Source organism: Talpa occidentalis, unplaced genomic scaffold (genome assembly GCF_014898055.3).
Source record: "Talpa occidentalis isolate TD23 unplaced genomic scaffold, MPIMG_talOcc4v2.1 talOcc4.4, whole genome shotgun sequence".
NCBI classification, from domain to species: Eukaryota; Metazoa; Chordata; class Mammalia; order Eulipotyphla; family Talpidae; genus Talpa; species Talpa occidentalis.
Genome location: NW_023604295.1, coordinates 91,528,557 through 91,552,825, shown reverse-complemented (window position 1 = coordinate 91,552,825; position 24,269 = coordinate 91,528,557). Strand labels below are relative to the sequence as shown.

The following is a 24,269-nucleotide window of genomic DNA, read 5'->3' as shown; positions in this document are numbered from 1 at the left end:
TTCTTCATTAAAATGTGCAGACATAATGCTGGCAACTTTGGAAAGTACAGAAAACTGTTTATGCACTTAAGCTGTTCTGGGTGGTTCCTGAGTACTAGGTGATAGTATTTTCTTGATTCTTCTTTCATAATATCAAATGTTTCCAAATATGATGTCATTTCATTGGTGGAGAAACTTTTCCCATCAAATCCTTCCTTCACTTTTCTCCCCATTCTTATTGTTTGTTTGTTTTAGTTTCTTTTAATAACGTACAATTGTTATAAAGACACCTGAAATAATCCTCAATATCTATTAAACTTATACTCAAAGAGTACAAAACCTGATTAAGTAAAACAAAATGGAGAAAAGGTCTGTTCAAGATGATTAAGATGAAAGAAAACAGGTTAGTATTTGGTAGATGTGCAGCAAGTACACTGAAGGCATTTCAATTAGGCAGAATTTGTTCTAAAAAGCATTCACATTACTCAGAATACTCTTCGACTTACTCCTGGGTGGCAAAAAGGACAGCTGCTAAAAGTGGTATGGACAGCCCTGCTTTCTACATAGAAATCAGTAGAGAGAGAAACTGTCAAAGTAAGTGCTGTTAGGACTATCACCCACCCCCTTTCCCCAATGATCACGACCCAAATGAAGACCTCACAGAATGTCAGGGAATTTCTAGGATATACTAAAGCCAGGTTGGGAGATTCTGCTTGGTTTATAATCAATTAAATAATTTAGGCTACAATGACTTTTCTCAAGGGTTGTGTTGATTTTTGTCCTCAAATCTTGACTGTAACTTGTCTATAGTGGTACCAATTTTAACAGAAGAACCTTGAAGGAAAAAATCCAATTTTTTGAGTTATTTTTTCCTTCCTCATTTGTGGGTTTTGACACACTTTTCCATATGAGCCATAAAACTGTCCATTTCTTTTTGTCAACTGATCCTATTGAATACTCTAAATGACTGCTCTCAAGCCATTTTGTCTACTCTGAATGACTACTCCTGCATCAAGTCCTAACATCTTCCTGCTCATTTTTGCTTCTTTCTTCTCTTCTTGAGCCCTCTTTTGCCTTGCATTCATCTCTTGCTTTGATTTTTAACAAAGGCTATATAGGATGGGACTGTTCTGGCATCAAAGGCTTGTTGAATAATGTTCCTTATCCTGGGTTCAGCTGTATACGGCACACACAGTACAGACTTCATGACCTGATCCATATCAACTTTTAAGTGCAGATGGGCCTGTTTAAAATCAGCTAGCTCTTCTTCAGAACCTTTGATGTCTTTTCAAAAGCCAAAATGTTCAAGAGTAACCCTTTAATAAGCCCCCCAGTCCCAATTCTGGCTCTTGCTTGAGCACATCAGAATCCTCCATTCCCTGCTTATCTACACTGCTCTCTGTTAGTTGTCACTCAGAGTAGAATACACTTTTCCAAGAACCTGGAAGCAACAGGTGGCCTCTTACTTGTCACCTTCATCCAACCAGTCTGAGTGCCTAAAGAAATACCTTATGGTAGCATTTCGGACATTGCTATCCCAGGCACTGTTTCTCATGCACAGTGCTCAGTAAAGGTCCCAGGCCCTGAGCACTTACTCACAAAGCTCCAGCAGCACCATGACCAGCAGAGGTGTGTAGTGCACTGAGGCCTCTGCAAAAACAGCCAGTCCTAGCCAACTAGACAGAGATCTGAACTGATTCCTTTTCTGGCATAAAAAGCCCTGATCACTCTTTTCTCTTTCCTTCCTTCCCTCCCTCTCTACTTCTTTCTTTCTCCTTCCTTCCTCCTTCTTCTTTTCCTTTGCTTTTCCTTCCTCTTCCCTTTTCAAGTCATCCAATTATTCCAGGTCACAGTAAACTCAAGCATTGTGGTTTACATGCACAAAATTAAGGTCCTTACTTTTATCGCAAATCAAATTTGTCTCAGAAATGACCTGTTAATGTGCTATTTGATTTTATTTTCTTCTAATTTCTTTGTATAAAAATATCACTAATTCCATAATGATTACCTTAAATGTATTATAGCTAATATTTAAAGAAAAGATTGGTTATTAAAATAAACATCTAGGCCTCCCAGGTGGCGCAGCGGTTGAGCGCTGGGTTGCGAAGCTGCCCACAGCCTGTGCAGCGCCGGTTCAATCCCTGCCTGCTCCCCGGCCACCGGAGGAGGGTCCCTCATGGCGCGCAGACCTCTCCTGCCACCCGCTGCTCCCCTCAGCAGTGTACTTCGGTCCTTCTGCCTGCTCTGCTCCCTGCTCTGGCTCTGGTGAATTCTCTTACCCTCCCACGCTTCTGACTGTACCCAGTGCTTAAATAAATAAATAAATCTTAAAAAAAAAAATAATAAAATAAACATCTTATGTGTTACTGACAATAAAATGGACTTCAAGAATAAAAAATAAAGCTTCATAGTTTCTATCTAAAACTTGATTCATATTAGCTTGTATCTAGAGAAGTATGAAAATAATTATGTAAAATATAGAAACATATTTCAAATAAAATGTTAGGATCACCAAATGGTTTATATAAAATTATGAAAATTTTGAGTGGTCATACATATACATTGAAAGAACATAAAACTGAAAGAAGTTATCAATGAAAAGAATATGGGGGAGTGGTGGGATCATTAGTGATTTTTTAATTCATTTATAATCAGTAGAGGATCATACTGTTTGAAATGCTAAAAACAATCACAGCCCATACTCAGAATTTTTGTTAGAAGACTTAAAATTTCTTAGTTTATACACAGGTCTTTTTTCTGAAAGATCTATTTTTATTTATGCGTACAAGAACTGGGGTGTAGGCCTGAGGTACGAGTGGTGAGAGGATTCACCAGAGACAGAGTAGGGAGCAAAACAGGCAGATCTACTGAAATACACTGCGGAGGGGAACAGCAGGCGAGACAGGAGAGGTCTGCTCTGCCATATGGGTTAGTTTCCTGGCTGGGTATCGAACTCATGTTGCAGTTGCTGCTGATAGATTCATAGTGCTGAGACTTTAACCAGGGAGGACCATATACATAGGTCTTACTAAATGATTAGTGCTGCCTCTCTTGTGAGAAGTCCTTCCATCACTCCATAAAACTCTATTCAGCATTGTCCTGGAAATTTGGAAGGACCTGGTAATCACTGAAATCACTGACCATCAGGTCTAATCCACAGTAGTTAGATTCTCAGGATCAAGTTCCCTCTTTAAAGACACTTAAATTAGGGGCCTCCCCCGTGACGCAGTGGGTGGAGTGCAGCACTGTGAAGCTGTCCGCAGTCTCTGCAGTACAGGTTCGAGCCCAGCTGGCCGGTGAGAGTGGCAGACCTCTCCTGTGGCACCCACTTCTCCCCTCAGCAGTGTACTTGGGTCCTTCTGCCTGTTCTGCTCCCTGCTCTGTCTCTGGTGAATCCTCTCACCCTCCTGCACCTCTGGCCTGTACCCCAGCTCTTGTATAAAAATAAATAAAATCTTTTTTAAAAAAAAAAGGCATGTAAATTAATTTAAAACATTACATTACCAATGTGAAATAGCATACTCTTCAGTTACATGAGATGTCTGGCTGTACAAGCTTAGCCCAACTGGTGCCAAAGGTATCAACAGAAGACCAAAACAGAAACTGAACAAGCATGTATGTGCATGTGCATACATAGGTATACATACACACTGCAAAGGGCCTTATAGACAAAATTTTCCATTTATCAAATTTGTCTGGAGGCAGTTATGATGACACACAGCAACTCCTGTGCCCTGTTATAAAATAATTCAACTTACCACTCCCAAGAATGCTAAGTCATTAGATTATAGAATCTGACAAGCCAATATATGCTATATAGTGCTAAATCCTGGGAAAAATAACAATGAACAGCTGGCCACATATGACGGCTATAATTCCAACACTTAAGGCATAGTAGGTAAAAGAGACATGGAAACAGGTAAATCCCATCCCTCTTAAAAGTGTGATATATATACTGTGGAGAAAGAAGTTCCAGATGCTCTAAAAGCACATAGGTTATGTGAGGAGTAAAGACTAAGCTGACACCTTAAAATTAACAGGTAAGGAGTATAGTGGTTGGAATTAGGAACAGGGAATTGAATTAGTAAAATGAATTACAGAAGACTTGCAGGCGGAGAAAAAATGAAAGTTTGCAAAGCTGCAAATAATTCAATATGGCAGTAGCTGATGGAGAGAATGATCGAGTATGAGAAATGTGTATACAGATGTTCATTGTCCCTGTAGGGATTGGGGTGGGGGGTGGTAGACTAGTGACCGCCAAAGCAGGAGCAAAATTTAAAGAAATTGGTAAGACAAGTTGAGAATTTGGAACTTCATAATTAAGTCCATGGAGAATACAAGTGAGTAATGTCATTGGAGTTCTGCTTCTGCAGAATATTCTAGCTCCAGGCTGCTCACAGGTAATTGTGACTGGTATGAGGTAGGTAGAGTGAACTGAGTAAGTTGATATAGGCATTGAGGAAATTAGATAAAGCTACTATGCATAGGAAATTGAAAGGTCAGCTTTTGGCTAGGGAGGGGGAAGTGCAGTAGAGCCAAAACAAAACCCAGGTTCTGGTTGTCAATTGGATGGAAGAGCTGAAAGTTCTTCAGATTTTTATGACACACACATAAATCTATCAATTGGGTATTCAGACATGGAGTTCAGAAAAGATAACCTTGCTAGAGCAAGGATATGAAAATCATCAGCATTCAAAAAGGATTTGCTGACAGGAATGAAGCACAAAAGTCAAGTATGTATGGGGAAGAGACAAGAATCAATACCTGTGGAACACATAACTAAAACAACACAGGATCATACCACCACCAATACATACACACACACACACACGCACAGGCAATAAGTTAAATTTTAAAAAAGTATATTAAAAAATGAGAAATTGAAGGTAAAGACTTAAAAATTAGTGGGCAAACCAACAGAGCACCATGAAAACTTTGAAGTGAAAGAGTATTTCAAGTAGGGCCAATGGGGTCAGCAGTAGCAAATGTTATCTTTGGGTGAGGTCAAAATGAGTGCAGAAGAGTTACAGTAGAAGAATAGCGGTAGCAGTGAATTGTCTCTACTTTAAGAAATCTGGCTAAGAAGGAGTTAGAAAAGACAAGGCAGGCTGGGGACAAGTATGGATTGAGGAGGATGTTTTAGTTTGTGTTGGCTTAGTTTTGTTTTGCTTATAAGGCAGGAAAGACTTGGTCCTTAAAATACTAAAGAGGAGAGAACAGAGTCTGGAAAATTGAAAATACAGAAAAAGGAGAGCACAGGGACAGACTGTCGTGTAGGGGGCTAGAATGGGAAGAAATGCAAGATGGAGTGATTACAAGACAGGAAAATCTACTTCTTCCATTTTTATAGCAGAGTAGCTGCAATGTGGGCATTTCCTTGAATTTCTTCCCATGCATATAAGCTATTCATTCCTCTGTAGCAGCCAAACAATAACTTGTACTCATCTTACTCAATGCAATTACATATATATTTCTTGTCCAGCTACTGATCAGTAAACAGACCTCTTAGTATCTAAAAATATTATTTTAAGCACATTATTACTAAAAGTGTTTTTGTGTATACCATGTGCCATTTCAGCTGGATACCAGCAATTCAAACTTGTCTTTAAATTTTGTAGTCAATAACATTTTAATCAAGCTCAATTGTGTGTGTATATATATATGTGTGTGTGTGTGTATATACACACACATATATACACACATATATATATACATATATATGTATATATATGTGTACACACATATATATACATATATATGTATATATATGTGTACACACATATATATACATATATATATGTATATATATGTGTATACACACACACACACACACACACACACACACATATATACTTGAAACAGGCAAGCACCTAAAATTCTACCCATCAAATTAAGTCTTCATCAACTGAAATTCATCAAACGTAGTATAAAATAAGTGCCAGGTGCAGCAGACTTCTTTTTCTCACCCACTGCTCCCCTCAGCAGTGTATTTCATCAGTCTGCCTGGTCTGTTCCCCCCTCTGTCTCTGGTGAATCCTCTTACCCTCCCACACATCTGGTCTGTAGCCTTGTCTTATATAGATAAATGAATCTTTAAAAAAAATAAATAAGTGCCAGAGAAAGCTTTCTGGTTGCACAGTTATACCTCAATCTTAACTGAATTAACTTACATTATGGCTACTCAAATGAATCATTCTTCTCTAAAATCTCAACAATTCCTATTGAGAAAGGGTACACTGGGGGTGTTTATCACACAGGTAGTGTGGGAAATGTGGTTCACTCTCAAATTAGCTGTTATTAAAAACTCAACTTTCTGGGCCTCCCTGGTGGCGCAGCGGTTGAGCGCTGGGTTGCAAAGCTGCCTGCAGCCTCTGCAGCACCGGTTTGATCCCCGGTCACTGGGAGAGGGTCCCACATGGCACACAGACCCCTCCTGCCATCCGCTGCTCCCTTCAGCAGTGTATTTCTTCGTCAGCCTGACTGTTCTGTTCCCCACTCTGGCTCTGGTGAATTCTCTCACCCTCCCGCACTTCTGACTGTACCCAGTGCTTGTATAAATAAATAAATAAATCTTTAAAAAAAAAAAACTCAACATTCTGTGCTACAAACAGAATGAAAGGTTATAGCTCTGATGCAAAAATTCATCAGTATGATTCATATGAATGAAACCTAGTATTATACCATGTAAAAGATGAAGTCAGTAAGTTATTGGCACCAATAAAACCTCTTTAATATATTTAAAGGAGAAAGAGGAGGGAAAAAAAAAGAAAGGAAAGAAGAGGGGGTGGGGTGGGGGGGAGGAAGTAAAGGAGATGCCACCATTTTATATATTGTTCCAAGTCTACCTCCAAAAAATAAGGAAATAGGGAAAAGTCATTATGACTCACCTTGGTGGGTCCATTTCCATTAATTGCCACTGGTAATGTTTCATAAAATACATTTTTAGCCCTGGCTTTGCCATTTTCAAATTTCAAAACAACTTCATCTGGGTTAAAAAGGAAAATAGAAAAACAGGTTTTAGCAATCTAAAATGTGTGTGTGTGTGTGTATATCTTGTTATAAAAATCTCACGCCTACTACTCCATGTGCTACAACATTTTCAGGAATTCAGCTTACTCCAAGTCAGCAGATATCCAAAATGTAGGACCACATAAATATATTTTCTGAACAATCTCACTTACTACGACCTGCACCAGCTACCAAGTAAAGTGCGATGCCACCAGGGTAGGTGGCAGAAGGAAAGCATCTTTGCATTTCTGTCTTTGCCTCTTGATAGAGATGTGATCCTAGACAATTGCCTTTATTAACTTAACTTGTTCATCTGTAAAATGGGGCCCATGTATAGACACTGCCAGACATAAGCAAGGTTTCTGTAATTGGCCACCTTTGATATTTATTTCTAGTTCTTGAAAATAAGGACAAATGCAAATTCCAGGAATTGACAAGTCAAATGGGAACAGAAAATGCTTGTTTTTGTTTTCAGGTTGTTTTTCTCATAATTCCTGAGCACTCTAAACTAAAAGCTTTTCATCCTGAAACCTTTTGCCGTCTGAATTGACTTGAAGAATTGTACTGAATTGCAATGTATATTTAACTTTTAAAGTATTAATGCCTTGATGGGTTATTGCTTTTTTTCTTTTTTCTTTATATTATATATATATATCTTTATATTATATATATCTTTATATTTTTATATGTATTTATTATTACATAATTCTTCCTTTTTGTACAATCATGCTTTCTCCTCTCAGATGTAGTCCCTTATTTAATCTTAATGTATTTATTAATAAATTTTAATGTATTTATGGATATTTATCACAATGTGTGTCTGTATAGGAAAACACAAAAGGTTATGAACTTATGCAAGCAGAGATACACACACACCAAAAAAAAAAACACAGCATATTACTGCCAGTTACCTTCCAGGTAGATTAACATACTACAATACTCCTGGGTAATACACAACACAAAGTTGCACATTGAAAAATGTGTACAGTCTCTAGATTGTGAGTCACTAAATCTTAATTAGTAAGACCAGAAATTTATCTTTCCTGCACTAGTCTTAGGAATGATGTTAACTGAATGTATTTAACTATGTCAAGCTAACCTCATGTCTATTATTTTTAGATGTTGCAACATCTACATAGTAAATTTTAGTCACAGCCCAAAATGGAGTTAACAAAGGAAAGACAGTTGAAAACACAGGTGTTCACTGGTAGACATGAGTAATTCAGTATTTAAGAAGCATACCTACAGCTCCATTTAAGGTTTGGAAAATTTTGCATTTGTGATCCAAAGTAATATTAATAGCTTCCTAAAAATGAGAATAGAGATATTATTGAAAGATAACAACAACAATGGAAACCAAACTCTCATGTTTATACACTTTGAGCTTTGAGTGCACATAAAGATCCCATATGAAAATATTCCAGCAATATTCTTCAGAAGGACAGAAGGACTATAATCTTACAGTTGATTAAATTAGAGGATGAAAGGTATGGTGAGCACACATGCTCCTTTTCCGAATATGTCCACTCCTCCACCATAAGACTAGTATGACCAATGACATGTTAGCAGAGGTGAAATGAATTACTTCTAACCTGAAGCATATTAATTGCCAATTCAAGACCCTAAGTGATCTTTCCCTCTGGCACATAAACCCACAGTATCCCTAAGTTACTACAATAAACAGAAACCCTTTGATAATCTATTATGAACAAGTGGCAGAAGAAATATATCTTTCTTGATGCCTCCCACTCCAAATTCATATCTTGAAACTCTCAACATGAATAGGATAGTATTTAGAGATAGAACCTTTGGACACTAATTAGGTTAAATTATGGTAGTTAGAGTCCAGACCCTCATGATGGGATGAGTATCCTTGTAAGAAGCAACACCAGGGAGTTCATTTGTTTGCTCTCTCCTCTCTCCCTCTCCTCCCCTACTTTTGCTGTCATCTCCATGCTCTGCTTCCCCAAACCCAGGTGAGAAGACAGCAGGGGGCTGCTGTCTATAGGCCAGAAAGACAGTTGGCACCCTGACCTTAGCTTCCAGATCTCTGAGAAATAAATTTCTGTTGTTTAAGCCCCTTAATCTATGATATTTTGTTATGTCTGGACAAACAGTGTAAGACACGTGCTAACCAGATAAAATCTTATGTGCAGAGAGAAATTTAAACAGCACTTATATAACTAAATATATTGCAAAGCCAGCAGTGAGTTTACAAAGGAAGCATCCCAAAGCAAAGACAGCTAAATAAGACTCAGAGTACTTCCACAGTTGAATTTCACTAAGAAAAGACCAACATCGAGCAACGTGGGCTAATGCTCAGGCCAAGAATAGTTTCTGGTCCCGGAGGAGAGACCACATCCTCATGCTTGCCATGTCAAACACACAAAAGAGAAAGTAAAACATGGAGATGAAGAAAAATAAACATTTTAGGAATGAAGATTCTTCAATACTAGGTATCTAATGAAAATATTCATATGATTCAAGTATATTTATGTAAGAAAGAGAAACAACTTTAGCTGCAAACTCATTGTAAATCATAATTTAAAAAACCTTGTTTCCTAAAGACAGCACCATAAATACATAATCCAATAAATTTTAGAGCTGTATCTGCCATATAGTAAATTATGAAACATGAACCTATTAGGTTAATATATTTAAAATATTATCAAATTATATACATTCAGTCTCATTTTTGCCAAAGTTCTCTTAAATCAATTTCAGGAATATTCAATCTAGGGTCTTTGAACTGTTATTGTCCCAAACATGTTTCCTATAAAAAAAACAGAACTCAAATTTTTAGGACACATGTGCTTAAAATAAAAGACAATATTTCTTTGCACATTATGTGTGGCCACATTACAAGGTTCTACTCAAAAGAAAGTATGAGATAGTGTTTTGAGAGACTTGTAAAGAAACTAATTAAAAAGAGTTGACACAACTGAGGGCTCCTTCCTTATTCTTCTGCCTATAAATGCCTAGAATAAGGACACAGTGGATGGAGTGCAAGGAACCATCTTGAACAAGAATGGTACATCAAAAATGGGAACTATTACATACCCTCTTCAGTGGATCAATGTAAATTTTAGTGTAAAATAGCTGATCATCATCATTATCCTGGAGATTCCACTGTTGGACTATACGGTTGATATATGGAGCATAACCAATAAACCCTGTATTATAAGAGAAAGAAGAAAGATTTTAGTATTCAAGACCAAAACTCCTATATTTTAATTGCACTGACTACACAGAGTTATAAAGCCCTTATATCTAATCCTTAATTTGGAATTTCACACCACGGAAAAAAGTGAGTTATTATGGGCCTTTTATACAAAAACTATAACAGAGTAAGTTTTGCTACTGATTGCAAATCAAAGACTCTTTTTGAATAAACACATGCCCAAAATCAATTTCTACAAGTAGGAGAACTAATATTTTCCAAGGTTCCTACAGAAAGAGAATTACTAAAGCAGTAGAATGTTCTCTGAAACCATGCTCTTCTTGGATCCTTTGCAGGAGTCATAGTTTTTTAAAAAAAGATCTACTACAGAGATTTACGAGAGTGCCAGAGACATTTATGTAATCAAAGGAATGTCGGATTTGTCACTGACAGAAAACATCCCAAAGAAATTTATATCTAGAACACTTTGGGAATTTTTCCTTTCCTTGAGCTAGTCATTACCATGCCTATTAAACCATTTTCTGGCTAGGTTCTGTTTGTCATAGTCTGGGGTAAGGAAGTCTAAAGTTGGATTGTTCCCCTTAGTCTTAGAGCATACTCATTAAATTTGCCAACACAGTTGTCTATAAAAGACACAGACAACGGGATCATTTTTCCCTCGTTTAAATCTTCCTCCAAATTTCATAAATGTAGCCAACTTGTTAATTTCATTGAACCAATTTTATTCTTGTGAATTAAAAAAAGCCTCAATTTTACCTTCAAACATAAAATTTCCTAAAAGAAATAAAAGAATAAAAAGAAATAGTTACAGAGATATTTCTTTAGAAAAAACAAGACAAAATGAAAACATGGCTAGACCAAACACTGGTTGCTCATTTTTTATTATTCTTTCCAAATTAAAAAAAAAGTTGAAACGCCAAAAAAAATTTTTTTTAAATCCCTATGACCAATGTTTTGTGATGAAATACATATTCAATGAGTGGCATGTAACATTTTATAAACCAAACTTTTGTATCATTGTTTTTCAAAAGTTATTTCCTTATCCATTTTATGAATTATAAACAATCCAAAAATGAAAGGAATTAAGTCTATTTTCATTGCATGTGATATAGACATACATTATATTTAATTTACACATCACTTAAATTGCAATAGTAACTTCTTTTAAAGATAACTTTATTCCTTGATTCTCATTTTTTTAATTTTTAAATGTGGAATTTTTTTAAAGATTTATTTATTTATACATACAAGAACAGGGGTACAGGACAGAGGTGTGGGGGTGACAGAATTCACCAGAGACAGAGTGGGGAACAGAACAGGCAGATCAATGGAAATATACTGCTTAGGGGAGGCAGCGGGTGAGTCAGGAGAGGTTTGTTACATCATGTGCATTGCTCCCTGTCTGGAGATCAAACTCATGCTGCAGCTGCTGCGGACAGCTTCATACGTTGAGTCTTAACCCCTTGCGCCACCAGGGAGGCCCTATTTTTTTTTTTTTTACTTTTTTTTTTAATTGAGGCAACATTGGTTACACTGCTGTATATTATTCACAGGTATCTATGTTCAATACATTAATATATTTTATATGATTTATATTTTCACTTATATTTGCATATTATTTTAAGCCAATGGTTTCCAATTTCCTAATTTTTCCTTATAACATATTTGCTCTTCATGATAAAATGTTATATAAACTTGAAATAAACCTATCCAGAATTTCTAACATTTTTTTAATAACTTTGATGACAGAAATATAGTAAGGGTGATGTTTTTATGTTCTTATATGATCCCTTCCCCATTTATAAAACACCTTTTCCACAGTACTGTACATATGTCTGATATTTGGATTCCTGAGTACACATATCACTATCTAAATATTCATATATTTTACTATGTTTGGCATATTTGTAAAAATTAATATAAATATTATTTTAAATCCCAGAGTTCCATATCTAAATAGATTTTAAACTTTCTAGTCCTGAGGATAGATTAAATGATTTATTACTGAGGTCCTAACAGTTTGGAGAGACACTAATCTACAGTCCAAATGCTCTGGTAAAAAAATCCAGAGTGAGAGTTGAGAGGGTAAGCCATTCAAATCTCAGGCTTTAACAGACTATAAGTCTAGGAAGGAAAGATTGTTAAGGGAATGAGGCTAGAGTAACCAATATGATAAGACCTAAGTTCTGAGTTGAATATAAAAGTAAAATTCAAAGATGAATATGAAGGTAAAATAAAGTAGATATATCAGGAGATAATAAAATGTTAGAGATCTCCAAAACCATAACCTATAGGTGTTCTGAGATAGAAAAGGACAGGTAGGGCCTCCCCAGTGGCGCAGTGGTTGAGCACTGGGTTGCGAAGCTGCCCACAGACTCTACAGCGCTGGTTCAATTACCGGCCACTGGGTGAGGATCCCACATGGTGCACAGACCTCTCCTGCTGCCCGCTGCTCCCCTCAGCAGTGTACTTCATCAGTCTGCCTGCTCTGCTCTCCGCTCTGATCCTGGTGAATTCTCTCACCCTCCCAAGCTTCTGACTGTACCCAGTGCTTGTATAAATAAATAAATAAATCATTCAAAATATATATTTAAAAAATTTTTAAAAAAGGACAGGTAAAACTAGGCAGTGCAAATTGGAATTTGAGCTTTCAGAGATGAATATTTAAATCGACTGACAAAGCTCCAAAGTACAACTATGATAAAATAATGTGCAGTGCAACAAAGTTGTAATGAGGACAGCTCAGAGAAAGTAAATTGCTTATTAAAGGTTTCATTGTTACAAGTGGCTAAGTTTACTGAAATCCAGGTATCATGAGACCACAAGCAGCACTTATTTAAACAAGCCTGAGTAATATGATTTATGAAAATACCAAGCATCCCCAAAATCTCTCTTACCTATGTGGTTGCGATGTCACCTGACTTGTATTTATTTCATGCCCGCTATCTTTACATTAATCTTAATCTAAGGAAAGTCAAAGAGATAATAAAGTTCTAAATCAAATTTTATTTCTATTGGGAGGAAAGGGTAAATATGATTTTGTATTCCTTTAATCCTTGCTATAAGAGTTAATGCTGGACTTTAAGTGTACCTATATACTCAATGCCAGACATTTTTGACTAGCGATTTCAAGATAAATCATTCACTTTCATCAATATATTAAAAATATCAGTAAAGTTCAGTTATATCTATTCTTAAAGCTACATAATTACAAACTAAGAATAAAATTCCAATGTAAGGGAATTTGCTAAACTCATTATCTTAGAGCCAGAAAATTCTCAGTGAAACTAAAATAAGAACAACTTAATCCACACTCTTTTTCTTTAACAACTGACTGTCTTTAGGTGACACTTAAATTTGGAGAACAGACACTACCTACAAGATGGCAGAATAGGGAGTCTGCTGGAATCACTCTCTTTCCTATAAAGAACAATAATTAGGAAAAGTCAGACATTCTGTCAGTCATAGAGTCTCAGGACTTTCCCAAAGAATAAGGACTTCCCCAAATAAGGCTGGTGGCAGCAAAGGGGAAGGGATGGGAGAAAGTAACAAAGATAGTAGCTACCCCAGCCAGGAGAACAGGCTGGGATAGACCACATGAGCCACAACAAGGCAACCCAGCATATTGTGAAATTCAATGGAGAAACTATGCTGACAGGCATGTAAGCAGAGACCCAATTTAGGGGAATGGGAATTCTGCAGGCACAGATCTTGGAAATTGGGAATGCTATGATCCATCTGGGCACCAAAAGCTCCCTCTCCACACTCCTCCCAGAAGAGATGAAAGAGACACCAGGCTACAGAAATAAAAGAGATGGTATATGGATATCACAGTGCTGCAGAAGCAGTAGCAGAGGTAGGGATAAGGTGGCAACAACAATTCTTGGTGTAATAACTACAAGATGGCACATGCTGACCGCTATACCTGGTGCAGTGCCGCTTCTCTGCCAGGCACAACTTAGTCTCACAGTTTGAGCCTGATGATCAAAACAGTGAATTTCCAATAGATATTACAGAAAACCTTAGAAACCTAATAATCCGTTACAAAAGTTTCTATGCAAACAAACTGGACAACCTAGAAGAAACAGACAAATTTTTAGGCTCATACAGTCTTCTAGGATTGAATCAGGATGAAACAGACAGCTTAACCAGTCCAATTAAAATTTTTGAAACAGAGAGTAATACAAAGTTTCCTAAGAACAAATGTCCAGGACCATATGGCCCCTCCATTGAATTCTCCCAAATCTTGAAAAAATATCTAACTCCCTAATATATTCTATGAGACAAACATTACCCTGATCATGAAACCAAACAAAGATGGTACAAAAAAAAAAGAAAGTTACAGACTAATATATGTGATGGACATAGATGCAAAGATCCTCAACAAAATTCTATCAAACCAAAAACAGTAACATATCAAGAGAATTATCCTCCATATTCAAGTCGGCTTCATCCAAGAGATGCAAGGCTGGGTCAACATACCCAAATCAATTAATGTCATTCATCAGGTCAAAAAAATGAAATATAAAAAAAAAATCATCTCAACAGATACCCAAAAATATTCAACAAGATTAAAGAAGAAGTTATCTATTCTTTATAAAAAAAGCTATGGCAAACCCACAGTCAACATCATACTCAATGGTGAAGAGCTGAAAGTGTTGTGTGCAAAAATATTCTCCCAGTTGGTGCGGTTTCTCTTTGTTTTTGTTATTGTCTCTTTTGCTGCACAGAAGCTCTTTAATTTGATATAGTCCCAGCTGTTTATCTTTGCCTTCACCATCACTGCTTTGGGTGATGTGTCTGTAAGGATGTCTTTGATGTGCATATCATTTAGTGTTTCACCTATATTTCCTTCTATGTATTTTATGGTTTCAGGTCTTATGTCTAGTTCTTTAATCCATTTTGAGTTGGTTTTTGTGCATGGCATTAGGTAGTAGTCAAGCTTCATTCTTTTGCATGGAGCGACCCAGTTTTCCCAGCACCATTTATTGAACAAACTTTCTTTGATCCAATGCATATTCTTTGCTCCTTTGTCAAAGATTAGTTGACCATAAATCTGTGGGTTTATTTCTGGATTTTCTATTTGATTCCACTGGTCTGTGAGTCTGTTCTTGTTCCAACACCATGCAGTTTTGATGATTATGGCTTTGTAGTATAGTTTGAAGTCTGGGAGTGTGATGCCTCCATTCTCTTCTTTTTTTTTTTTTTTTTTTCAGGAGCACTTTGGCTATTCGGGATTTTTGGTGATTGCATATGAATTTCATCAATAATTGTTCTATTTCTTTGAAGAATGACATTGAAATTTTTATTGGAATAGCACTGAATCTGTATATTGCTTTTGGTAGAATGGCCATTTTAATGGCAGGGGATGTCTTTCCATTTCCTTGTGTCTTCTTCTATTTCTTTTAACAGTGTTTTATAGTTTTCTTTGTATAGGTCCTTTACCTCTTTTGTTAGATTTATTCCCAAGTATTTGTTTTTTTTTTTTTTTTGTTTCAATAATTAAAGGGCCTTTTTTTTATTTCTTCTTCTTCAGATTTATTCTTTGTGTATAGGAAGGCTACTGACTTTTGCGCATTGATTTTGTACCCTGCCACTTTATTGAACTGATTGATTAGTTGAATAAGTTTTTCTGTGGAGTTTTTCGGGTTCTCTATGGGTATTATCATATCATCTCAAATAGTGATAGTTTGGCTTCTTCTTTTCCTATTTGGATTGCTTGTATGTCTTTCTCTTAAGCATTGTTTTCCTTAATGACTTCCATCAGTTTTTTCATCATGGCAATTTTAAATTCTTTTTTTGGAAGGCTCAGAAGTACTTCCAAGTCACCGTAGTTACAAGTTGGTGGGTGGTTTTCTTTTTGTGGTGTGTCTTTTTTCTGAGGCGTTGCTACCTTGCCTGTAGTTTTTCTTTTCCCTGCTGCCTGTCTTCTAATTTGCCTTATTCCTTGGCACACTGTGCCGCTGGTACTGGCTGACATATTTTTGGTGTGTTCTTTCGGGAGTTTCAGAAACTGGCAATCCAAACGAGTCAAAAACTGTTATGCCAAAAGTCTAGTGAGGCAGTGGTACTTTGAGTATTTTTTTTTTATATTTTATTTTATTTATTTATTTATTTATTTTAAGATTTATTTATTTATACAAGCACTGGGTACAGTCAGAAGCGCGGGAGGGTGAGAGAATTCACCAGAGCCAGAGCGGGGAGCAGAGCAGGCAGAAGGACCGAAGTACACTGCTAAGGGGAGCAGCGGGCGGCAGGAGAGATCTGTGCACCATGTGGGACCCTCCTCAGGTGGCCGGGGAGCAGCCAGGAATTGAACTGGCGCTGCAGAGGCTGCGGGCAGCTTCGCAACCCAGCGCTCAACCGCTGCGCCACCGGGAGGCCTGGTACTTTATGTTAATGGTCACTGTCACAGAATCTCTCCTCCTTCTGTGTTTAGTTACAAAGGTGCGTCTTGAAGTCCCAAAGACTTCCCTGGAGGTGGGGCAGCTGGATTGCACTCTAGGTTCCAAATCTTTGCATCCTCCTCTGGGCTCAGACTTCCTGCCAGGTGGGACCGGGCTTGTGGGGGCCTTCAGCTCACCTCTGACTGTGCAGGGAACCTTCTCCCTCTGGCTCCACGGGGAGCCTTCTGCCAAATTCAAGCAGTCTTCATTGAAGAAAGGTCCCTGTTCTAAATGGCGCTTTGGAGACAGGCACATTCTTCCACATGCACGGTCTGCCCCAGCCATGGGTGCCCGCTCCCGCTTTGGGTTTGGACTGCTGGCCTGAAGGGGCCTGGCATGGGCAAACTTCCCAGCTCACCTCTGGCTCCTCCGGGACCCTTCTGCTGGTTTCAAGCAGTCTTTATCAAAGAAAGGTCCCTATTCTAAAATGGCATTTTGAGACAGGCACACTTTCCCGCACGCTGGATCTGCCCGGCCGTGGGTGTCTGATCCCCCTCTGGGCTCGGACTGCTGGTCAGAAGGGGCCTGGCTTGGGCGAACTTCCCAGCTCACCTCTGACTCCTCTGGGAGCCTTTTGCGGGTTTCAAGCAGTCTTTACTGAAGAAAGGTCCCTATTCTATGGGATGCTGGTGATTTTTTTCTGGTCACTAGGTGGCGCCAGAGAGCTCTCCTAGTTTCCTTGGGGAGCTGTTATTTTTACCCTGTGGGGCAGGGGAACAGAGTAGGAGTGGTGGGGAAAGCCTCAACGGCTTTGGGGTGCTGTGTCTGCCTTGTGCCCCACTGTCGTGGGGATCCCATGCCCCGAATTTCGTGCCCCGGGTGTCAGTTCCAAAGCCCTCAGGTCCAGGACGCGGGCTGTAGACCAGTTCAGTGACCGCAGAAATGGCACCTAAAAAGGCTTTTCTTCCTCAAATAAAAACCATCACAAATACAAAAGGCAATCCACAGAATGGGAAAAAAAATATTTGCACATCACACATCTGACAAGAAACTAAAGTCCTTATCCAATACAACAACAACAACAAAAACAAAAACAACCCAATGAAAAAAAAAATGGGCAAAGGAATTAGAGAATTAATACATAATTAAATAAGAAAGGAGCTCTTTTCCACTACTGGTGGCCATGCAAGTTAGTACAGCCCCTGTGGAAAACAGTATGGAAATTTCTTAAAATATTGATGGAAATTCTATATGACCCAGAAATACCTTCATCAGATATTTATCCAAATAATATGAAACCTCTAATATGAAAATATTTATCTAGCTGATGTGCATACCAGCAATGTCCACAATCTTCAAGTCATGGAACCAACATAAGTGCCCTTTGACAGATGGCTGGCTAGAGAAACGTGGAATACATACTCAATGGGATACTTCCCCACGGTGAAAAAAGATGAAATAGTGGCATTTGGAACAAAATGGCTGGACCTTGAGGTGGTAATTTTGAAGTAAGTCAAAAAACGAAAGATATCAGATGGTTATCTGTGGAATATAGATAACCAAAAATATATACAGGCAAAATACGGTAGGAATAAATCTTTAACTCAATGAAAAAAAAAATTAATGCTTACCAGAGAGAACAGAAGGGAGAAGGAGAGAGGTATATGGGGTACTGGCATGTATGGTTTAATAGAGGGTGAGTGGAACATGTGCACATATGGAAGAGCAGAAATGTAACCCCCAAATTAAAATGAAAATAATTAAAATAAATGGAGAACACTGGTTTTATCAGTTACAAAGTGAAAATGACAACAATTATACTGCCTAATGCTGTTAGAAGCCTCAGAAGATATAATATATGGGAAAATGTTTTCCAACTAGAAATGCACTATGGACTTTAAACATTATTTTTCTACAGTAGTAATAAAATATGGGTCATTGTAAATTTCATGTTATATGAAATATGCAAATAGGGTGTTTCATCAATATTTATAATTCATTATTACTGGCATTAACTTTTCTGTCAGTATCTTACTCACCTCCTGAATTCAGATAGCGTTTCCCAATGTGCACAATGGGATACTTGTCTGCAAGTCTTTTATCTGGCCATAGGATTCCATCTGCTGCAAAGACTACTTTGTGGTTTGCCTTTTGGAACTTTTTTAGAACTTCTTCTGGACCACCAGCAAATATGACATCAAAGCTGTTTCATCAAGGAAAAAGATAAGTTTCAAAGTACAATCTGAATTTAGGTGCATAAAACAAGAAAAAGCTCCTAATAAATGTCAGAGTTTAGAAATCAATACAATATTTTTACCAAGTATTTACAGGGCACATCAAATTTTTTTTCTCTCAAATTATATGTCTTATATGAGATTATGCATGTTTATAGTACATGGGCAAATGAAGTCCATATAAAAGATTTTTTTGTATTAGCATTATTATGCTTTTCAATAACCACTATTCCTCAAAATTCTAAAACATTAATGAATTGTTAGAAATTCAGTAAATTGCTAAATAACGTGCAATGAAGACACAGTCATTGGCAGGAGTAGCCATTGTAACTCCCTAGTATTTCAATTTAAATTGTACCTATCCATTTTAATTTCTGAAGAATTCATTAACTTTGACAAAATGTGCTCAACTACTAAATCTCATCAATATGAATTCATATACGAATTACCATTTAGGCTGAAATCCTAAAAGTATAAAGAAGCATATCTCGTTAAAGCACAGTAAATTTGAAAGGAGGGGGGAATGATACTATAAATTGACACATAGTATAAAAGCCACTAGCTAGTGTGTTTCTACTCAGCATTAAGTTCTCTATTCTTTCTCCAACCACAAATTCTTTTGTATCACTTACAACACTGTACCTCAAAGCCAAAGAGAACAAACAATTCCATGATTTAGTATCCTCAGTGTCAAATAGTAGGAAGAAATTACTAGTACTCGAAATGAAAATCAGGTCAGTCTAATAGCCAAAAAAACAGATGCAATGAATAGAGGTCATTCCCTGTCACACTGAGTCTCAAGGACCTTTTTAACACTCTAGATTGCAGGAATGCATCAGGCAACATTTAATAACTTCCTACATTTGAATTATTTTATAAAAACAAAAGACTATTGCTCATCTTTATGACAGTAAAAACTCAAAGAACATTTTAAAAAATTACATGAGCAATAGTTTAAGCTTATGTTTGTGGCAGAGATGGTAACTGGCCCCCACATACATCAGAATGCCTTTTATTTTAGCAGCGGCATCCCCTTCATCACATTAACTGAGCACCTGGCCACCCTGCTAAAGATATCTGGGAAGCCAAATATGGCACATGTCCAGTGAAGTGTGAGTGGACCTGGTTTGGTGCTATAATCTCCAGGTAACGTGCTTTACAAAGAAAGCAGCCTCCCCTCTGCATCCCCTTGTTTTTCCCTCTTTATGATGAATCAAATTTTACAAGTCAAGAGTGCTTGACCTGTACACAAGGATTAAAATGTTGGTAATGTGTAAATAAATTTAGTAATTATACCTAATTTTCTAAAAAAAAATAGTAAATATAGTTGTGATCAGATAAATAGAATATTTCCTTTGCTTTTAGAATTTTCTACAGGATTTATATTTTATTTTTATTTCAATGGAATAAAAGAACCTTAAAATTCAAATACACACACATTTTGATACATAGTTTCTTCTTTCTTCCAGGATCAACAGGCAAGAAATGGTTAATAGCATGACAACATAAAGTGACTCAGGGCCTACAGTTTGAAGTCTGCAAGATGGGTTTCTAATCCTAATTATGCCACTTGCTATCTGAGGAGCCTTAGACAAGTTAGTTACTGAAACTCTTCATGCTTCAGTTTTTTTACATGTGTGATGTAGTACTTATCTCATCAAGTTTTTTAAAAAATTAAAAACTGGGAACAATCCATGGCACATTATAAGCACTCAAAATACAAAAATTACTATTATTGTTAATAGAGAAAAAGGAATGAAGAAAAAGCAAGAGGTGAAAGGAAAACGCACTTTTCAGTTTGTACCAAGCTGTCATTTAAAATAATTTTATTTTTAGCCATATAAACATGTTTTAAGATAAATTTTAAAACAATAAATTTGTTCTAATACAAACCTTAAACTTTCCCATTTCTTTATAAAACAGAATTAATCTGACTTCATGAAATCGTATTTACAAAAATACAATCCCTTTTGTCTTATTAATACAAATGATCTCATCAGTATGAGTTCATCAGTATAACCAATACAAATGAGCTCATCAGTATAGCCATGTTAAAATTCTGCTCCCTAAAATAATCCTCTTTTGAAACCAGGTTATTTTTCCTCAAGACTACTAGTACTTTACATAATTTCTTTAATATAAAAGATTAGGAAATAAGACCAGTTTTATGGGTAACGGAGCCATGATAGCAAAACATTCTGAGACAGAGACTGTGATGCATATTACACAGAAACCACAACACACTGTCTGGAGATGGAAGAAAAAGAGTTTATTATGTCAGAGAATTGAAAGACTGGAGACTTGGGCCAAGCTGAATCAGTAAATCTGCAGGTAGTACTACATATTCAAAGTTATTAGTGCACCTGTGGGAAGTGAAAGTTTTCTGTCTCTGTAGCCCTAATGATGGGCAGAGTGAATAGAGCCTATGACACAGCCTATGACAAACTATTAACAGAAGTCAATAGCATGAAAATATTAAATGTTAATATTTTATCAGCATGCATTACCTTTATAACAAAAAGCAATTATTCCAAGGCATAAGGGGAAAGCAAAAATTATTTTCACATAATAACTATTTCAATGTTTATATACTTTAGAATGGTTCTTTGAACCTATTTAAAATTTTTCAAAGATCATGAAGATATTTCTATTTAAAATTGCTTTGGCTACAAAAATCCAAATAGTATGATTGCAAGGTGAAAAATGAGCTTACCAATCTCACTTTTTTAGCACAATTTTTAATTAGAAGTTAAATGCAACAAGTATTGACTGACATGAAAAATCAGAAGCAAAGCATAGTTTCCATGGATTCTATCAAAATTCAACCTTTTAAATAATTTTAATCTTTGAGATTTAGAAATCCAGGGTTCTTTCCAAACTCTATTAGTTGTTTTATTTCTTTAAAGGAAGAAAAGTAATCTTTAAAAATAGTTTCAAATTATCCACCTTATTTTTCCCTCTTGCAATATCTGTTTCTTTCTACTAATGCAATTTACTTTGTTACCTAATATATACTTATTCCTTGCTTTATGCCTTGACACTATGCAAATTAGGTACAACCCTTAGCTTCACTTTCTATAACATGAAAACAATTATAACTGAGCATAAATGAAGTTAGCCACATACCCTTGACCATTGAGGTTCAAGGACCCACTGACCAAAGGATTTTTTTCTATCCTTGGGTCCACATCCAAAGATTCAACCTACTGTAAATGTCAGAGGGTTGAAACTACGGCTGTGGAACCCAAGGATACAGAGGGGATAAATTTCTCAAGGATTTTTGATTAGGGGATAGGGAGGCAGCATTGCTAATGTCCACAATGTTTAAAGGTCAACTGTACAATCAAAGCAATTATTTATGTATGCTGACTGCAGAGATTTGTGTATTATCCCTTCATTTTTCAGCCAGCATTTATTCATTTTAAATTAATATGCCAGATTAGAGTTAGCTAGAAACTATTAAAACACTGGCTTCACTTTATATTGATTTTAATTTTATATCAACTTTAGTAGTATTGGCTACCATACCAGTCTTTTAAGTTCAGTCTTCATCAGTGCTACCATTAATTAGCAAAAGTCTATAAATTAAAAATTAATTCCTTTATCTTATATCAAAATCATATAGTTACCCTTAAACAAATGCTTTACAAACTTGGAAATTTCTATATACCATAATCCTTGGGTAAATATTTTCATAGTGGAAATATTCTTTTTGGTGAGGCCAGTAATATTTCATACAGTAGGACTTTCTCAAAATGTAATATACCCACATTCTGATAATGGCATTTCATTCAGAGGTGCCAAAAAATGTAGATTTCTGCTCCTTCCAAATTCACACTCAAATAATTGTACTGCCTTTATTCCTAACTACTTTTCTTCTAAACAAGATATTCTTAAGTCTAAAAGACAAAATAATAAAATAAACCACAGTTTTTATTAGATATTTATCTTAGACCTGAAAGTATTACACTATATGCTCTTTTTAGTTTATGAACCCTGCTGGTTTACATTTTACTGTACCCAGCACAGCACAAGTTTATAGGGATATTGCATATATTTTTAATTTAATCAGAATAACACAACCATTTTTGTTACATATTACTTTATATATTATTAAAAATGATAACTATATAATAGTTCTGATCATCTGTTTTAAACTTGACTAGAGTAAAAGAAATACATGCTTTAAAAGGTTATTAGATTCATAAGGTAGTTCTGAAAGTAATGCAAAGTACTTCAAAATGTTCTGTACCCTTGACTAAGGTGAATTTTAAAAATAATTTGCAGTTATTTATCTCTGTAAGGAAATATGCAGTTACCAAGTTATAGTATTTGTCCCCAAAATCTTTATGAATCTATTTTAAAAAAACTCATTGTACCTTGTCCATTAAAAGTCCAAATTCTTTACAATTATTGGCAGTTGTTTTAATCAAAGGAAGACTGTCAGCTTTACAAACCATCTTGATTGCAACAAAACACACACACATTGCAGTTTGAAATAAGTTGAAAAAAATTTGGTGATTTTTTTATATGTAAAGCTTCAACTTTACTTTTGAGATGAGACTACAAATCTCTGCCAGTATCTAAATTAAGTGATATATCTTACCCTTCAGAGTCTATTTATATACATCTGCCTCTAACTTTAAATGTTCACCCAAAAGTCAGTTTAGAACACATATTGCCAAGGAAGCAATGTTATGAAATTGTTTTAAATCAATTTATAAAAATGTATCCAAATAAGCACAGGGAATCATTTTGGGATATTAAAAATGTTCTATATTTAAGTAGAGTTGATAATTGCACAACTCTGTAATTTTACTAAAATTTGTTAAAATTTACACTTAATTTTAGTGTCCGTCATGGTATGTAAATTATACCTCAATAAAGCTAATTTTTAAAGGCCTATCTAAACCACTAAGTACATAAATTTGTACATAGTTTCATATAGTAGTGACCTATGTTTTGATAGAACTAACTACTAGATTCATATTGTGCTAAAGTCACTTAAGAAAGAGGAATTTGTTCAATTTATTAAAATTAATAAATTCTGAATTCTAAACCCCAGGGGTAAACTTAGTTAGGATAGTAATAATTTTCTTTTGAATATCTCATTTCAAATAGCTTATAATATAATTCATTTGTCTCAGAACTTACTCAGGATTTTCAAATCTCTTGATCACTCTAATATTTTTAAAGAATGTTATTTTAAAAATAAGATGGGAAAAAGCTTTAAGATGGCACCAATTGCTCATCTCTCTTTACCTTGGTTACCTTACCATCATCAGAGGGATTTTCCAGAAGCACAAACATGGTAGGTGATGATGGAGGAAATTGTTAGTGACTCTTCTTTGACAATGACCTGGATGAGTTGAGCCTCCATATTTTCAGTTAACTGACTGTTCCCTAAGAGGATTTGTCCAAATTTTTGATTGTTGTATTTTGATATATTCCCCAATACTACCATTACTTGGCATACTCTGG

The 24,269-nt window shown here is 36.1% G+C and overlaps 1 protein-coding gene across 2 annotated transcripts in view; it reads right to left on the bottom strand.

Annotated features, from left to right (window-relative positions):
• PLOD2 (procollagen-lysine,2-oxoglutarate 5-dioxygenase 2) overlaps positions 1-24,269 on the bottom strand; it is a 97,791-nt gene that overhangs the window by 25,812 nt on the left and 47,710 nt on the right. For both annotated transcript variants that reach the window (XM_037525831.2, XM_037525832.2), the window contains exons 4-7: positions 18,594-18,757; positions 10,048-10,160; positions 8,230-8,293; positions 6,867-6,964 (exon numbers count right to left, since the gene is read on the bottom strand). In XM_037525831.2, the coding sequence (XP_037381728.1) occupies positions 6,867-6,964; positions 8,230-8,293; positions 10,048-10,160; positions 18,594-18,757 (439 nt within the window). The remainder of the gene's footprint in view (positions 1-6,866; positions 6,965-8,229; positions 8,294-10,047; positions 10,161-18,593; positions 18,758-24,269) is intronic.